Source organism: Oncorhynchus clarkii, chromosome 4 (assembly GCF_045791955.1).
Source record: "Oncorhynchus clarkii lewisi isolate Uvic-CL-2024 chromosome 4, UVic_Ocla_1.0, whole genome shotgun sequence".
In the NCBI taxonomy this organism is placed as follows: Eukaryota; Metazoa; Chordata; class Actinopteri; order Salmoniformes; family Salmonidae; genus Oncorhynchus; species Oncorhynchus clarkii.
The window spans coordinates 32,585,600-32,602,443 of NC_092150.1; the positions used below are offsets into that span (position 1 = coordinate 32,585,600).

At 42.6% G+C, this 16,844-nt stretch overlaps 1 protein-coding gene across 5 annotated transcripts in view; it reads left to right on the plus strand.

Moving 5' to 3' along the window:
- Positions 1 to 16,844, plus strand: part of LOC139406732 (BTB domain containing 8) — a 50,043-nt gene that overhangs the window by 6,957 nt on the left and 26,242 nt on the right. For all 5 annotated transcript variants that reach the window (XM_071149703.1, XM_071149705.1, XM_071149704.1 and 2 more), the window contains 3 exons: positions 107 to 227; positions 3,956 to 4,045; positions 8,878 to 8,958. In XM_071149703.1, coding sequence (XP_071005804.1) covers positions 107 to 227; positions 3,956 to 4,045; positions 8,878 to 8,958 — 292 coding nt within the window. The remainder of the gene's footprint in view (positions 1 to 106; positions 228 to 3,955; positions 4,046 to 8,877; positions 8,959 to 16,844) is intronic.

Here is a 16,844-nt window from a genome sequence, read left to right on the forward strand (position 1 = left end):
TGGAGTGCACAGCCCTTCTAGTCAGATCTGCCCAGGCCAAAGGACCAGGTTTTTTGCACATACATTCTATTGTCTTATTATTGCCCTCCATTCCTATCCCTTTCAGATAATGCTGTGGTTGTGGAGCCAGCCTCTGGTCTTGGAGCAGACCTGTTGGATCTCTACCAGAGAGGAGAAGGATCTGACATCAGCATCCAAGTAGGGGAGCAGGTCTTCTCCTGTCACAGGTAATCAATCGGCCGATACAATGTATGAAGTCCTTTTTGCATCAGCAGTGGTCACAAAGGGATTTAGTGTAACTTGGCCTAGACACCACAGACCAAACTGAAGCAGAGTGTCCAGGAAAAAACTCCCTAGAAGGAAGAAACCTAGTAGCACAATACGGTCTAAAGGTCAATCAATATTTGTGTAGGAGAATGACTATGATTGTTTTGTTTTTATCTCCAACACAAAACCCCGCCTGGGACTTATCAAACCTCTGTACATCTCAATTCCTCTTCTATCTATGCATAATTTGATGCAACTCAGTACGTTGTAGGTGGCGTTAGTAGGTGTATTATTTTCACAAAGCAGTTATAGTTCATAACACCAGGCCTACATATAGTAAAGGCTTAACTCCATGACAATAGAGACAGAATACAATATGGAATTTTATTCTATAGTTTTAGGCCTTGCCCCCCCCCCAGCGAGTGGGAGACATAAGGTTTGAGTTGACATATAAATACTCCGCTAGATTCATGCTCATATGTTAAAGGAAAGGAAAGTGATTATTGCACGAGTAACCCCATAGATTAATCATCGAGCGTGGTGGAATTGCCTTAGTGTGCCATGCTCATAGGCTGAAGTTAATTGATGAATGACGTTCCGTACACTTGCTTATAGTAAAGGAGGTTTAAAGATGTGACGCTATGCTGATGAGGTAACATAAACACTAACACTGCTATCCTGCTATGCTAATGAGGTAACATTATAAACGTGCATTATTTCCCTGTAACGCACAGTACATTTGCACAGTAGAATTCAATAGCTATAGTTCATTTTTACAAGTTTTGTTGGAGCTGCTTTTTAAAGTAAAAGTCCAATTGAAAACAGTAGTGGGATTGTTGAGTTCGATTTTCATAGTTAGCTAAGCTACCAAGTCTGTTTATTTGGTTACCATAACAACTACTGTAGCTATCTAGTAAACTTGCTAGCTACTTCAGTGGATGTTGAACACATTTCTACCTGCAAATAAACACATTTCTAGCGGCAAATGTGTTCAATTATAGCCATGGTATAAAAGGGATAATCAACTCAGGGCTCTATGCGTTCTCTGTAAAATAATGCAACTCCGTGAAAGGTCAGTTCCACACGTGAATTATTTTCCATAAAAATAACAGCCCCTCATTTATTACCCCTTACTCACTAGATAAACGAAGGGATGATCCATTCAGACCAGCCTTACTGATTGAACTTTCGTTACTACATTAACATTCTCTGGCATTTGATTGACTTCCCTGATGCTCAAACTTGATCGATTGTTGGGCAGTTCCTCATGTAATAGTGATACACATGCAAGGCTGTTTGGAAGTGGATTGAGTACAGATACTGCTAATGATATGCTGATACATACTGATGCACTTCTTGTACATGAAGAGTTGGATAATAGCTACTGATCTTGTGTGTTTTTTTTCATGTATTTGTGTGTCACATGAAATCATGTTATAACAGTGCTATGCATTTGCATACAGGCGTCACTTTGAAGGGATATTTGCATATATTGGTTACCATTTTGGCATGCAATCTGAACAGTTGGATTTCAGGCACCAATAAATGGTCACGATTATACATTGACCTTTGAATCAAACATCAACCTGAAAAAGCCCCACAGACCAGCATTTAAACCAATAATGTGCACCAAGCACAACCATCTGTCTCTGTGTCCAAAAATGTTGCTTGATTTATCTTCATGTTTCTGTTATCATTCATTGATAAAAAGTAAGCTGTACAACACAATCACAGTCCTCAAGGCCAGAGGGTTTCACCAAGCCGTTACGCTGTGGTGAGGTCATTCAGTGGTGCAGAGGTAGTGCTAGTAGTAAACATGGAGACAGGTTTCTCCCTCCCTGCCTGTGCTCAGGGGATCTACCCAGACAGACAGACAGTGTAATGCAGCTCCTCTTCAGATGAAAGCGGGGAAAACCTTTTTTGGTGTTTTTCTAGCGTTCCATGCCGTGTGAGCCTTGACTGCAGTGCAACACTGCTGAATCTGATTAGTATGGTAGCCCAGTGGTGCCTGCCTGCCTTCTGCAGTTCTCTCTCGCTCCCTTCTTCTCTCGATGCCACTCCACTGGGTCTGAGCTGTGATCTACCAATCACTTTCATCCATCCCTCCTCCCCCGGCTGGGGGAAGAGAAGCGATATCAAGACTGACTGACACAGACACACACCTACCTCTACTGAGGGAAGAGAAGATCTATTCCCCTCCTCATGGAGACTGACTGACATTCACAATCTGGAGCCTTTCATTTACAGCAGCAAGACTTCTACAGCTCATTGTATGAAGTCACTCTTTTGTTCCACATACAGGAGGACTTGTCATGTTCTATACGTTAGGCTGATGGTGCTACTAAAGTTTGGAGTACAACGCTGTTTGGAGTACAACGCTGTACCATCATGACTACCTTTTGTTAAACGACTTTAGTGTCTCCCAATAACCCAATAACACAAGTGTGGCCAATATTCTTAATATACACTGCATGGTCAAAAGTATGTGTCAAAAGTATGTGGACACTTGCTCATCGAACATCTCATTCCAAAATCATGGGCATTAATATAGAGTTGGTCACCCCTTTGCTGCTATAACAGCCTCCACTCTTCTGGGAAGGCTTTCCACTTTCCCTTTTGCTCCTTGACGTTTCCACTTCACAATAACAGCACTTAGAGGTGACCAGGGCAGTTCGAGCAGGGCAGATATTTGACAAACTGACTTGTTGAAAAGTTGGCGTCTTATGATGGTGCCACATTGAAAGTCACTGAGCTCTTCAGTAAGGCCATTTTACTGCCAATGTTTGTCTATGGAGATTGTATGTCTGTGTGCTCGATATTATACACATGTCTGCAACGGGTGTGGCTGAAATAGTCGAATCCACTCATTTGAAGGGCTGTCCACAAACTTTTGTATATTTAGTGTATGCAATTTAGCAGACACTTTTATCCAAAGCAATTTAGTCATGTGTGCATACATTTTCGTATGGGTGGCCCCAGGGAGATGGCAGCCACTGTTTTAAGGAATAGTGACAGTAATCACTTAGAATTGATGGAAATGTGTTGCAATAGCTTCGAGACATTCACAATTCTTTCAGCAGCCTTTTTTGCTGTCAATTCTCTCCAGTCACATGGTCTATTTCTGCTTCTATAATAAGATCTGCTACAGAAGAGGACACCCATCCTGAAGTATAGTTAAATGATCACTCTGAGAATTATAGCACACTCCAAGTATATGGAATCACAGAATGGCAAAGGGGGGGTTAAATAAAGACTATACTATTTACAGTATGTGGGTGTGTGAGAGAAAAGCAGAGGGGTTTGACTGTGGAGGGGGGGGGGCCTTCCTCGTCCATGACAAGATAAGCTAGTGAATAATGGTGACTGTAAAACTGTGGATCCACTCTGATGATTTTCCCGAGCTGTCATGATGCTAGAGATGATCTGAAGATCATATTAGATATGCAATGTGCTGCAGGGTCATATGTGCATCTCAGTGGCAGTTGAGCATCATCTTGGTAAAAACATGGGCTTCAGTTCAGAGACTGCAGAATGGTTCTTTGATGTCCAGATCAGTCACTTCTCTGAAGGTCTGTGTGCCAGACATACCGTCACCATGTGTCCCTTCAGGGCCAGCTACACCCCACACACACACACACACGCACAGGCCACACAGCTGAAATTTGACTTGTGTGTGTTTTGTTTTTAGGGCGGTCCTGTGTGCGCGGTCTCAGTATTTCCGAGCTATGCTGTGTGGGAGTTGGATGGAGAGCTCCAGACAATGCATCACTCTACAGGGGTAGGTTCTGGCACACATACATACATACATACATACATACATACAGTTGAAGTCAGAAGTTTACATACATACACCTTAGCCAAATACATTTAAACTCAGTTTTCCACAATTTCTGACATTTAGTCCTTGTAAAAAGTCCCCGTTTTAGGTCAGTTAGGATCACCACTTTATTTTAATAATGTGAAACGTGAGAATAATAGTAGAGAGTGATTTATTTCAGCTTTTATTTCTTTCATCACATTACCAGCGGGTCAGAAGTTTACATGCACTCAATTAGTATTTGGTAGTATTGCCTTTAAATTGTATAACTTGGGTCAAACGTTTCGGGTAGCCTTTCACAAGCTTCCCACAATAAGTTGGGTGAATTTTGGCCCATTCCTCCTGACAGAGCTGGTGTAACTGAGTCAGGTTTGTAGGCCTCCTTGCTTGCACACGCTTTTTCAGTTCTGCCCACAAATTTTCTATGGGCTTGAGGTCAGGGCTTTGTGATGTGATCTCCAATACCTTGACTCTGTTGTCCTTAAGCCATTTTGCCACAACTTTGGAAGTATGCTTGGGGTCATTGTCCATTTGGAAGACCCATTTGCGACCAAGCTTTAGCTTCCTGACTGATGTCCTGAAATATTGCTTCAATATATCCACATAATTTCCCTACCTCATGATGCCATCTAATTTGTGAAGTTTTTTATTTTTATTTTTTTAATTTCACCTTTATTTAACCAGGTAGGCTAGTTGAGAACAAGTTCTCATTTACAACTGCGACCTGGCCAAGATAAAGCATAGCATTGTGAACAGACAACAACATAGAGTTACACATGGAGTAAACAATTAACAGGTCAATAACACAGTAGAAAAAAGAAAAAAATAGTCTATATACATTGTGTGCAAAAGGCATGAGGAGGTATGCGAATAATTACAATTTTGCAGATTAACACTGGAGTGATAAATGATCAGATGGTCATGTGCAGGTAGAGATACTGGTGTGCAAAAGAGCAGAAAAGTAAATAAATATAAACAGTATGGGGATGAGGTAGGTAAATTGGGTGAGCTATTTACCGATGGACTATGTACAGCTGCAGCGATCGGTTAGCTGCTCAGATAGCAGATGTTGGTGAGGGAGATAAAAGTCTCCAACTTCAGTGATTTTTGCAATTCGTTCCAGTCACAGGCAGCAGAGAACTGGAAGGAAAGGCGGCCAAATCGGGTGTTGGCTTTAGGGATGATCAGTGAGATACACCTGCTGGAGCGCGTGCTACGGGTGGGTGTTACCATCGTGACCAGTGAACTAAGATAAGGCGGAGCTTTACCTAGCATGGACTTGTAGATGACTTGGAGCCAGTGGGTCTGGCGACGAATATGTAGCGAGGGCCAGCCGACTAGAGCATACAGGTCGCAGTGGTGGGTGGTATAAGGTGCTTTAGTAACAAAACGGAAGGCACTGTGATAAACTGCATCCAGTTTGCTGAGCAGAGTATTGGAAGCTATTTTGTAGATGACATCGCCGAAGTCGAGGATCGGTAGGATAGTCAGTTTTACTAGGGTAAGTTTGGCGGCGTGAGTGAAGGATGCTTTGTTGCGGAATAGAAAGCCGACTCTAGATTTGATTTTAGATTTGAGATGTTTGATATGAGTCTGGAAGGAGAGTTTACAGTCTAGCCAGACACCTAGGTACTTATAGATGTCCACATATTCTAGGTCGGAACCATCCAGGGTGGTGATGCTAGTCGGGCGTGCGGGTGCAGGCAGCGAACGGTTGAAAAGCATGCATTTGGTTTTACTAGTGTTTTAAGAGCAGTTGGAGGCCACGGAAGGAATGTTGTATGGCATTGAAGCTCGTTTGGAGGTTAGATAGCACAGTGTACAAGGAAGGGCCAGAAGTATACAGAATGGTGTCATCTGCGTAGAGGTGGATCAAGGAATTGCCCGCAGCAAGAGCTGCCCGAGAATTGAACCCTGTGGCACCCCCATAGAGACTGCCAGAGGACCGGACAACATGCCCCCGATTTGACACACTGAACTCTGTCTGCAAAGTAGTTGGTGAACCAGGCAAGGCAGTCATTAGAAAATCCGAGGCTACTGAGTCTGCCGATAAGAATATGGTGATTGACAGCGTCGAAAGCCTTGACCAGGTTGATGAAGACGGCTGCACAGTACTGTCTTTTATCGATGGCGATTATGATATCGTTTAGTACCTTGAGCGTGGCTGAGGTGCACCCGTGACCGGCTCGGAAACCAGATTGCACAGCGGAGAAGGTACGGTGGGATTCGAGATGGTCAGTGATCTGTTTGTTGACTTGGCTTTCGAAGACCTTAGATAGGCAGGGCAGGATGGATATAGGTCTGTAACAGTTTGGGTCCAGGGTGTCGCCCCCTTTGAAGAGGGGGATGACTGCGGCAGATTTCCAATCCTTGGGGATCTCAGACGATATGAAAGAGAGGTTGAACAGGCTAGTAATAGGGGTTGCGACAATGGCGGCGGATAGTTTCAGAAATAGAGGGTCCAGATTGTACGGGTCCAGGTTTTGCAGCTCTTTCAGAACATCTGCTATCTGGATTTGGGTAAAGGAGAAGCTGGGGAGGCTTGGGCGAGTAGCTGCGGGGGGGGGGGGGGGCGGAGCTGTTGGTCGAGGTTGGAGTAGCCAGGAGGAAGGCATGGCCAGCCGTAGAGAAATGCTTGTTGAAGTTTTCGATAATCATGGATTTATCGGTAGTGACCGTGTTACCTAGCCTCAGTGCAGTGGACAGCTGGGAGGAGGTGCTCTTGTTCTCCATGGACTTTACAGTGTCCCGGAACTTTTTGGAGTTAGAGCTACAGGATGCAAATTTCTGCTTGAAGAAGCTGGCCTTTGCTTTCCTGACTGACTGACTGCGTGTATTGGTTCTTAACTTCCCTGAACAGTTGCATATCGCGGGGACTATTCGATGCTATTGCAGTCCGCCACAGGATGTTTTTGTGCTGGTCATGCACCAGTCCCTCCGGCAGCAAAGCACCCCCACATGATGCTGCCACCCCCATGCTTCATGGTTGGGATGGTGTTCTTCGGCTTTTTCCTCCAAACATAACGATGGTCATTATGGCCAAACAGTTCTATTCTTGTTTCAACAGACCAGAGACATTTCTCCAAAAAGTCCCCATGTGCAGTTGCAAACCGTAGTCTGTAATTTTTATGGAGCTTTTGGAGCAGTGGCTTCTTCCTTGCTGAGCGGCCTTTCGGGTTATGTCGATATAGGACTCGTTTTACTGTGGATATAGACACTTATGTACCTGTTTCCTCCATCTTCACAAGGTCCTTTGCTGTTGTTCTGGGATTGATTTGCACCTTTCGCACCAAAGAACGTTCATCTCTAGGAGACCGAACGCGTCTCCTTCCTGAGCGGTATAATGGCTGTGTGGTCCAATGGTGTTTAAACTTGCGTACTATTATTTGTACAGATGAACGTGGTACCTTCAGGCGTTTGGAAATTCATCCCACGGATGAACCCGACTTGTTGAGACTGCTTGAAATGTTTGACCCAAGTTAATCAATTTAAAGGCAATACTACCAAATACTAATTGCGTGTATGTAAACTTCTGGCCCACTTGGAATGTGATGAAAGAAATAAACTCTGAAAGAAATAATTCTCTCAACTATTGTTCTGACATTTCACATTCTTAAAATGAAGTGGTGATCCTAACTGACCTAAGCCAGGGAATTTTTACTAGGATTAAATGTCAGGAATTGTGAAAGCCAAATACATTTATCAGTTTAAGGTGTTTGTAAACTTCCGACTTCAACTGTACATACTAGCCAAGGGATGATTAGGACTGAAGTCCTTCTTCGTCTATAATGCCTATTTGTCGGTAATGTCTACGGCTACGTCCCAAATTGCAGCTTATTCCCTATATAGTGCACTACTTTTGCCAGAAGGTGTGCACTATAAAGTGAATAGGCTGCCATTTGGGACGTAACCTATACCTCCACTCTGGTGTATCAATAACAAGGCTCATTGTCTCCCAACAATAATTGAAGTCTGCTGCCTATCCTATACTGTATTAATAATTCATACTGTGGGTGCTGAGAATATATTAGCCTATATCAGGCTGGCTCTTTATGGAGTTTCATGCACACACCAGGGTTAGTCTCAATTTGAATTGAAGGCAGTCACTTCAGGAAATTATTTAAATTTAACATTCAGAAATGTAAAAACGTTTAAAATAAATTGCTTCTGCTTTATTGAGAAGTCATTAAGTGGAATTTACATTTTTTGTATACTATCTGAATTGACTGCAAACAAACCGCTAACTACAGACAGTGTGATTCCACTCACTCAGATAATTTCCAAACCAGGTCATCTACCCTTGTTTTTAAGTCCTCTCTACCCTTGCCGTCAGAGCGGTGTGGCAGCAGAGACAAACGAGGCAGCACTCTCCTAAGGGGAGAGTAATGTCACTCGTCTCAGCTTGGCTGATCTGAGAGTAATTGGGGATGACACTCTGTCACCATGCAGGATGGGTGTGCTGAGGCACTGTACTGGAGGACTCTGGGGGAAATACCCCGTAGGCCCGAGTGACAATGTTTTTTAGTGCTGCTCTTCACTTAGAATTGCATTTTATGAAAAACATAATTTGGCTCAATAAATAGATGTTTAGATATTATTTATTGAACCATTATTTTTAGTTCAGTAAGATAAAATCAGTTTTGCAAGAGACACTTGTACAATTTCTTCACGCTTATAGCTTGAATTAAAAGCCTACAGCACCCCAGATCAGACGGCAGATCAGACAGTAGATTTGAAGTGGGATGATGGTTCTACTTTGCCTACAGAGGTAACAACACTGTTGTTATTTTCAGTCTGGGTCCAGATGAGATGGAGATTCTCCTACAGTTCATGTATGGTGCCATAATAGACCTACCACCCAGAGCCAGTGCCAGGTATGTACCTTAAAAAATGTGAAGTTGTATCCAAACATACTGTCAGGTAGACATATACAGTGCATTCTGGAAGTATTCAGACCATTTCCCTTTTTCAACTTTTTGTTACGTTTCAGCCTTGTTCTAAAATGTATTAAATAAAAAAATTTACTCATCAAACTACTCACTATACCCCATAATGACAAAACTTATTTACATAAGTATTCAGACCCTTTGCAATGAGACTCGAAATTGAGTTTAGGTGCATCCTGTTTCCATTGATCATCCTTGAGATGTTTCTACTTGATTGGAGTCGACCTATGGTAAATTCAATTGATTGGACATGATTTGGAAAGGCACACACCTGTCTATATAAGTTGACAGTGCATGTCAGAGGAAAAACCAAGCCATGAGATCAAAGGAATTGTTTGTAGAGCTCCGAGACAGGATTGTGTCGAGGCGAAGATCTGGGGAAGGGTACCAAAAAATGTCTGCAGCATTGAAGGTCCCCAAGAACAAAATGGTCTCCATCATTCTTAAATGGAAGAAATTTGGAACCACCAAGACTCTTCTTAGAGCTGGCCGCCCGGCCAAACTGAACAATCGGGGGAGAAGGGCCTTGGTCAACAACCCGATGGTCACTCTGAATGGGAGAAACTCCCCAAATACAGGTGTGCCAAACTTGTAGCATCATACCCAAGAAGACTCGAGGCTGTAATTACTGCCAAAGGTTCTTCTACAAAGTACTGAGTAAAGGGTCTGAATACTTATGTAAATGTGATAGTTTGTCATTATGGAGGTATTGTGTGTAGATTGATGAGCGGGAAAAAACAATTTAATACATTTTAGGATAATCCTGCAACGTAACAAAATGTGGAAAAAGACAAGGTGTTGGAATATTTTCTGAATGCACTGTATACTTCTTACACACTTTGTTTGCATTGCATATATCTCTCTGAATTAAATTGAAAGGTTTTGAAAATCAGGTTAAAAATAATATGTTTACCATTTTGTTAATTTGGTATGAAAATAACGTTTCTTTCAAATGAATCTGTAATCGAAGGTTAATCAAAATGATCACCACTGTACATGGTTCTCCCTTTTATTGCAACTTTTACCACTATTTTCAGTACTGATCCATTTAGTGGGGTGATGAAGAATTCAGTTAAATATTTCAAATAATCTTGATTGTTCTCTGTAAAATGTTCAATGTTGATTGCATGAATCTGAAACTTCATTGATTGATTGAAGTATTTGTGCATCTAATTAATTATGTTGTTAGATGTTTAAATTATCACGTTTCCTTTCTTTATTTTGGCAAAACCCCAGGCGTTTTCGTGTCAAGTGTCAATCATAGAGAGAAATAGAGGACTGTAGATAGAAATTACTCGTTTTGGTATAGACATTACTATTAAGGGTTTCCACCATTTAAAAGTAGTCCAAGTGGGTGTGGATTCCTATGGGTCGGGAGTGATCAGCCAATTATCAGAGAGCATTATCTTCTTCAAATTGGCAGGGTTCATATGGTTATGAAAATACAAAAATGGTGTTTTCCTGGCCTGGAAAAGTTTTGGAAAATGATCATATCCTGAAAGTTTTTGGAAAAGTCATGGAAATGTATTTAGTAATTTCTGTTAATATAATTTATTTAGGCACCGTTTTTAGATATTTTATCAATCAAATAAAAATCAGCCAGGATCGGAATGACACTAGCACGTCTGTGTTTGTGCGCATCGCATGCATGTGTGTGAGACAAGTGTGCTGTTGCTCAAGGAGGGAGAGACAGTTGGATGTTGCAGCTGCAGGTAGGCATGGCCTATAAAATATAATTGACTATAGACTAATAATTAGTTAGCCAATTCAAAACATATCTTGTACCCTCTCGTTAACTGTTTACCTATTATTAGCATGTATTCATGTTTTCGTTATGTCCCAAAAACATACCACATTACGCATACTTTTTACATCAAGAAGTACATCGAGATGCCGCCAATTGTTGGTCATGGAAATTTGGTGAAAAGTCATGTAGAAGTTATGAAATTCCCATCTGTCAAAATGTGTATTAACCCTGAATTGGGTTGCATATGGTTTGTAAACCAAAGACTAAAATAATATCCAGGAGCCAAGACCATGTTTATACCAGGACATTGGTCCCAAGATCCAGACCCAGTGAGTTGAGACCATGACCAAGGGCCCTTTCTTAAATTGAAAGAACCTCAAGTGGAGTAAACTCGAGTACAGTTCAGTAGAGTACAGTATAATAGAGTAGGGTATAGTAGATAACAGAACAGTAGAATAGGGTACAGTAGAGCACATTATAGACAGTGTTTGGGCTGTTGGAGGGTTGCAGCCCCCCTGCTGGCTATGCATCGCAATACTCTACACTTTTTCCTTAAGTGTGCACTTTTCCACTACCCACATGGTGGTCCACTGTAGGTCAGTGGATAGAGTATAGCGCATGCAACTTTAAATTGAAGGTAGCCTCAATGGCTGTCACAAACTCCATAATGGCACATATACAAAGATGAGATCTCTTTATATATCTCTATGGTGTCAATTGTTTCAGTTGTGACTGTTTCGGTTTGGGAAAAAAATATTTTTTTACTTATCACCATAGCTAACATATGGCTTGCTATCTTTCATTTGGACAGATGTACAGTGCATTCGTAACATATTCAGACCCCTTGACTTTTTTTCCATTTTGTTTTGCGTTACAGTCTTATTCTAAAATTGATGAAATTGTTTTCCCCCCTCATCAATCTACAAACAATACCTCATAATGGTAAAGGAAAAGCAGTTTTTTTGAAATTTTTGCAAATTTTTATAGAAAAAAAATGTATTATTATATTTACATATGTATTCAGACCCTTTACTGAGTACTTTGTTCATGCACCTTTTGCATCGATTACAGCCTCTAGTCTTCTTGGGTATGACGCTACAAGCTTTCCATCAAGGATCTCTCTGTACTTTGCTCTGTTCATCTTTGCCACGATCCTGACTAGTCTCCCAGTCCCTGCTGCTGAAAAACATCCTATCCTCACAGCATGATGCTGCCACCGCCATGCTTCACCGTAGGGTTGGTACCAGGTTTCCTCCAGACGTGACGCTTGGCATTCAGGCCAAATAATTCAAACTTGGTTTCATCAGATCAGAGAATCTTGTTTCTCATGGTCTGAGAGTCCTTTAGGTGCCTTTTGGCATACTCCAAGCGGGCTGTCATTTGCCTTTTACTGAGGAGTGGCTTCCGTCTGGCCACTCTACCATAAAGACCTGATTGGTGGAGTGCTGCAGAGATGGTTTTCCTTCTGGGAGGTTCTCCCATCTCTACTGAGGAACTCTGGAGCTCTGTCAGAGTGACCATCAAGTTCTTGGGCACCTCCCTGACCAAGGCCCATCTACCCTGTTACTCAGTTTGGTCGGGTGTCAAGCTCTAGGAAGAGTCTTGGTGGTTCCAAACTTCCATTTAAGAATGATGGAGGCCACTGCGTTCTTGGTGACCTTCAAAGCTGCAGACATTTTTAAGTACCCTTCCTCAGATCTGTGCCCTTGACACAATCCTGTCTTAGAACTCTATGGACAATTCCTTCTACCTCATGGCTTGGTTTTTGCTCTGACATGGAAAAAGTGAAGGGGTCTGAATATTTTCCTAATGCACTGTACATCCCAGCAAACATATATTTTATTCTCAAAACCACACTTTGCATATTTTGTATACACTATATGTTGTATAAAATCAAGCACACAGCCATGCAATCTCCATAGACAAACACTGGCAGTACAATGGCCCGTACTGAAGAGCGACTTTCAGTGACTTTCAATGAGGCACTGTCATAGCGATGCCACCTTGCCAACATTTCTGCCCTGTTAGATCTGCCCTGATCAACTGCAAGTGCTGTTATTGTAAAGTGGAAACATCTAAGGGGCAACAATGGTTCAGCTGTGAAGTGGTAGACCACACAAGCGCACAGAACTGGACCGTTGAAAGGCGTAGCGCGTAAAAAGTTCTGTCCTCAGTTGCAACACTCACTACCATGTTCCAAACAGCCTCTGGAAGCATCTGTTCGTCGGGAGCTTCATTAAATGGGTTTCCATGGCCGAGCAGCCGCAGACAAGCCTAAGATCCCAATGCCAAGTGTCAGCTGGAGTGGTGTAACGCTTGCCCCCCATTGGACTCTAGAGCACTGGAAACGCGTTCTCTGGAGTGATGAATCACACTTCACCATCTAGCAGTCCGACGAACAAATATGGGTTTGGCGGTTGCCAGGAAAACACTAGCAAAATTCCCTGGCTTAGGTCAGTTAGGATCACCACTTTATTTTAATAATGTGAAATGTCAGAATAATAGTAGAGAGAATGATTTATTTCAGCTTTTATTTCTTTCATCACATTCCCAGCAGGTCAGAAGTTTGCATACACTCAATTAGTATTTGGTAGCATTGTCTTTAAATTGTTTAACTTGGGTCAAACGTTTCGGGTTGCCTTCCACAAGCTTGCCATAATAAATTGGGTGAATTTTGGCCCTTTTCTCCTGACAGAGCTGGTGTAACTGATTCAGGTTTATAGGCCTCTTTGCCTACACGTACACGCTTTTTCAGTTCTGCCCACAAATTTGGGATTGAGGTCAGGGCTTTGTGATGGTCACACTTTGTTGTCCTTAAGCCATTTTGCCACAACTTTGGAAGTATGCTTGGGGTCATTGTCCATTTGGAATACCCATTTGCGACCAAGCTTTAGCTTCCTGACTGATGTCTTGAGATATTGCTTCAATATATCCACATAATTTCCGTTCCTCATGATGCCATCTATTTTGTGAAGTGCACCAGTCCCTCCTGCAGCAAAGCACCCCCACAACATGATGCTGCCACCCCCGTGCTTCGGATGGTGTTCTTTGGCTTGCAAGCCCCTTTTTCTCCAAACATAACAATTGTAATTATAGCCAAACAGTTATATTCTTGTCTCATCAGACCAGAGACATTTCTCCAAAAAGTACGATCTTTGTCCCCATGTGCAGTTGCAAACCGTAGTCTGTCTTTTTTATGGCAGTTTTGGAGCTGTGGCTTCTTCCATGCTGAGCGGCCTTTCAGGTTATGTCGATATAGGACTCGTTTTACTGTGGATATAGATACTTATGTACCGGTTTCCTCCATCTTCACAAGGTCCTTCGCTGTTGTTCTGGGATTGATTTGCACTTTTCGCACCAAAGTACGTTCATCTCTAGGAGACAGAACGAACGCGTCTCCTTCCTGAGCGGTATGACGGCTACGTGGTCCAATGGTGTTTATAATTGTGTACTATTATTTGTACAGATGAACATGGTACCTTCAGGCATTTGGAAATTGCTCCCAAGGATGAACCAGACTTGTGGAGGTCTACAATTGTTTTGTACAATTGTACATTTCTGACCTACTGGAATTGTGATACAGTGAAATAATCTGTCTGTGAACAATTGTTGGAAAAATGACTTGTCGTGCACAAAGTAGATCCGACTTGCCAAAACTATAGTTTGTTAACAAGAAATTTGTGGAGTGGTTGAAAAACTAGTTTTAATGACTCCAACCTAAGTGTATGTAAACTTCCGACTTCAACTGTAAATCAAATCAAATCAAATTTTATTTGTCACATACACATGGTTAGCAGATGTTAATGCGAGTGTAGCGAAATGCTTGTGCTGCTAGTTCCGACAATGCAGTAATAACCAACAAGTAATCTAACTAACAATTCCAAAACTACTGTCTTGTACACAGTGTGAGGGGATTAAGAATATGTACATAAGGATATATGAATGAGTGATGGTACAGAGCAGCATAGGCAGATACAGTAGATTGTATCGAGTACAGTATATACATATGAGATGAGTATGTAAACAAAGTGGCATAGTTAAAGTGGCTAGTGATACATGTATTACATAAGGATACAGTCGATGATATAGAGTACAGTATATACGTATGCATATGAGATGAATAATGTAGGGTAAGTAACATTATATAAGGTAGCATTGTTTAAAGTGGCTAGTGATATATTTACATCATTTCCCATCAATTCCCATTATTAAAGTGGCTGGAGTTGAGTCAGTGTCAGTGTGTTGGCAGCAGCCACTCAATGTTAGTGGTGGCTGTTTAACAGTCTGATAGCCTTGAGATAGAAGCTGTTTTTCAGTCTCTCGGTCCCAGCTTTGATGCACCTGTACTGACCTCGCCTTCTGGATGATAGCGGGGTGAACAGGCAGTGGCTCGGGTGGTTGATGTCCTTGATGATCTTTATGGCCTTCCTGTGACATCGGGTGGTGTAGGTGTCCTGGAGGGCAGGTAGTTTGCCCCCGGTGATGCGTTGTGCAGACCTCACTACCCTCTGGAGAGCCTTACGGTTGAGGGCGGAGCAGTTGCCGTACCAGGCGGTGATACAGCCCGCCAGGATGCTCTCGATTGTGCATCTGTAGAAGTTTGTGAGTGCTTTTGGTGACAAGCCGAATTTCTTCAGCCTCCTGAGGTTGAAGAGGCGCTGCTGCGCCTTCTTCACAATGCTGTCTGTGTGAGTGGACCAATTCAGTTTGTCTGTGATGTGTATGCCGAGGAACTTAAAACTTGCTACCCTCTCCACTACTGTTCCATCGATGTGGATAGGGGGGTGTTCCCTCTGCTGTTTCCTGAAGTCCACAATCATCTCCTTAGTTTTGTTGACGTTGAGTGTGAGGTTATTTTCCTGACACCACACTCCGAGGGCCCTCACCTCCTCCCTGTAGGCCGTCTCGTCGTTGTTGGTAATCAAGCCTACCACTGTTGTGTCGTCCGCAAACTTGATGATTGAGTTGGAGGCGTGCGTGGCCACGCAGTCGTGGGTGAACAGGGAGTACAGGAGAGGGCTCAGAACGCACCCTTGTGGGGCCCCAGTGTTGAGGATCAGCGGGGAGGAGATGTTGTTGCCTACCCTCACCACCTGGGGGGCGGCCCGTCAGGAAGTCCAGTACCCAGTTGCACAGGGCGGGGTCGAGACCCAGGGTCTCGAGCTTGATGACGAGCTTGGAGGGTACTATGGTGTTGAATGCCGAGCTGTAGTCAATGAACAGCATTCTCACATAGGTATTCCTCTTGTCCAGATGGGTTAGGGCAGTGTGCAGTGTGGTTGAGATTGCATCGTCTGTGGACCTATTTGGGCGGTAAGCAAATTGGAGTGGGTCTAGGGTGTCAGGTAGGGTGGAGGTGATATGGTCCTTGACTAGTCTCTCAAAGCACTTCATGATGACGGAAGTGAGTGCTACGGGGCGGTAGTCGTTTAGCTCAGTTACCTTAGCTTTCTTGGGAACAGGAACAATGGTGGCCCTCTTGAAGCATGTGGGAACAGCAGACTGGTATAGGGATTGATTGAATATGTCCGTAAACACACCGGCCAGCTGGTCTGCGCATGCTCTAAGGGCGCGGCTGGGGATGCCGTCTGTATATCAGATGTTCGGTAGTGACACTTCTTAAAATTACATTAAGATTTAGCAACTTTCTTACTAATTTTCTTAATAATGTTTAGACATACAGACTACTGACATTGTGCCATATTGGAGAGGGGTGCAATCCCATCACCTGGTAATATTTGTAGGGTTGTGGCTTAAGGCACATTCATTTGACATTTATTTTATAATGTCTGTCTGCATTTTCAGAGAAAGATGTTTAAAAATAAATCAACTAATTATTAGATCAGTGTCTTTCAATGTGATAATAGAACAAATATATATATGTTCTATTGAAATAATAGTTAGAAAAGTGACAATCATGAATTGCTTTATTTTTAAACATGACGTTTAGCAGTCAGGGTTTGGGACAGCCACCTCTCATTAGAAATAGGTGTATAAACAATGACTTTCTACTTTACTAATTTAACAATATGTTTGTCTTAGATTATTTTGGGGTGGGATAGCAATT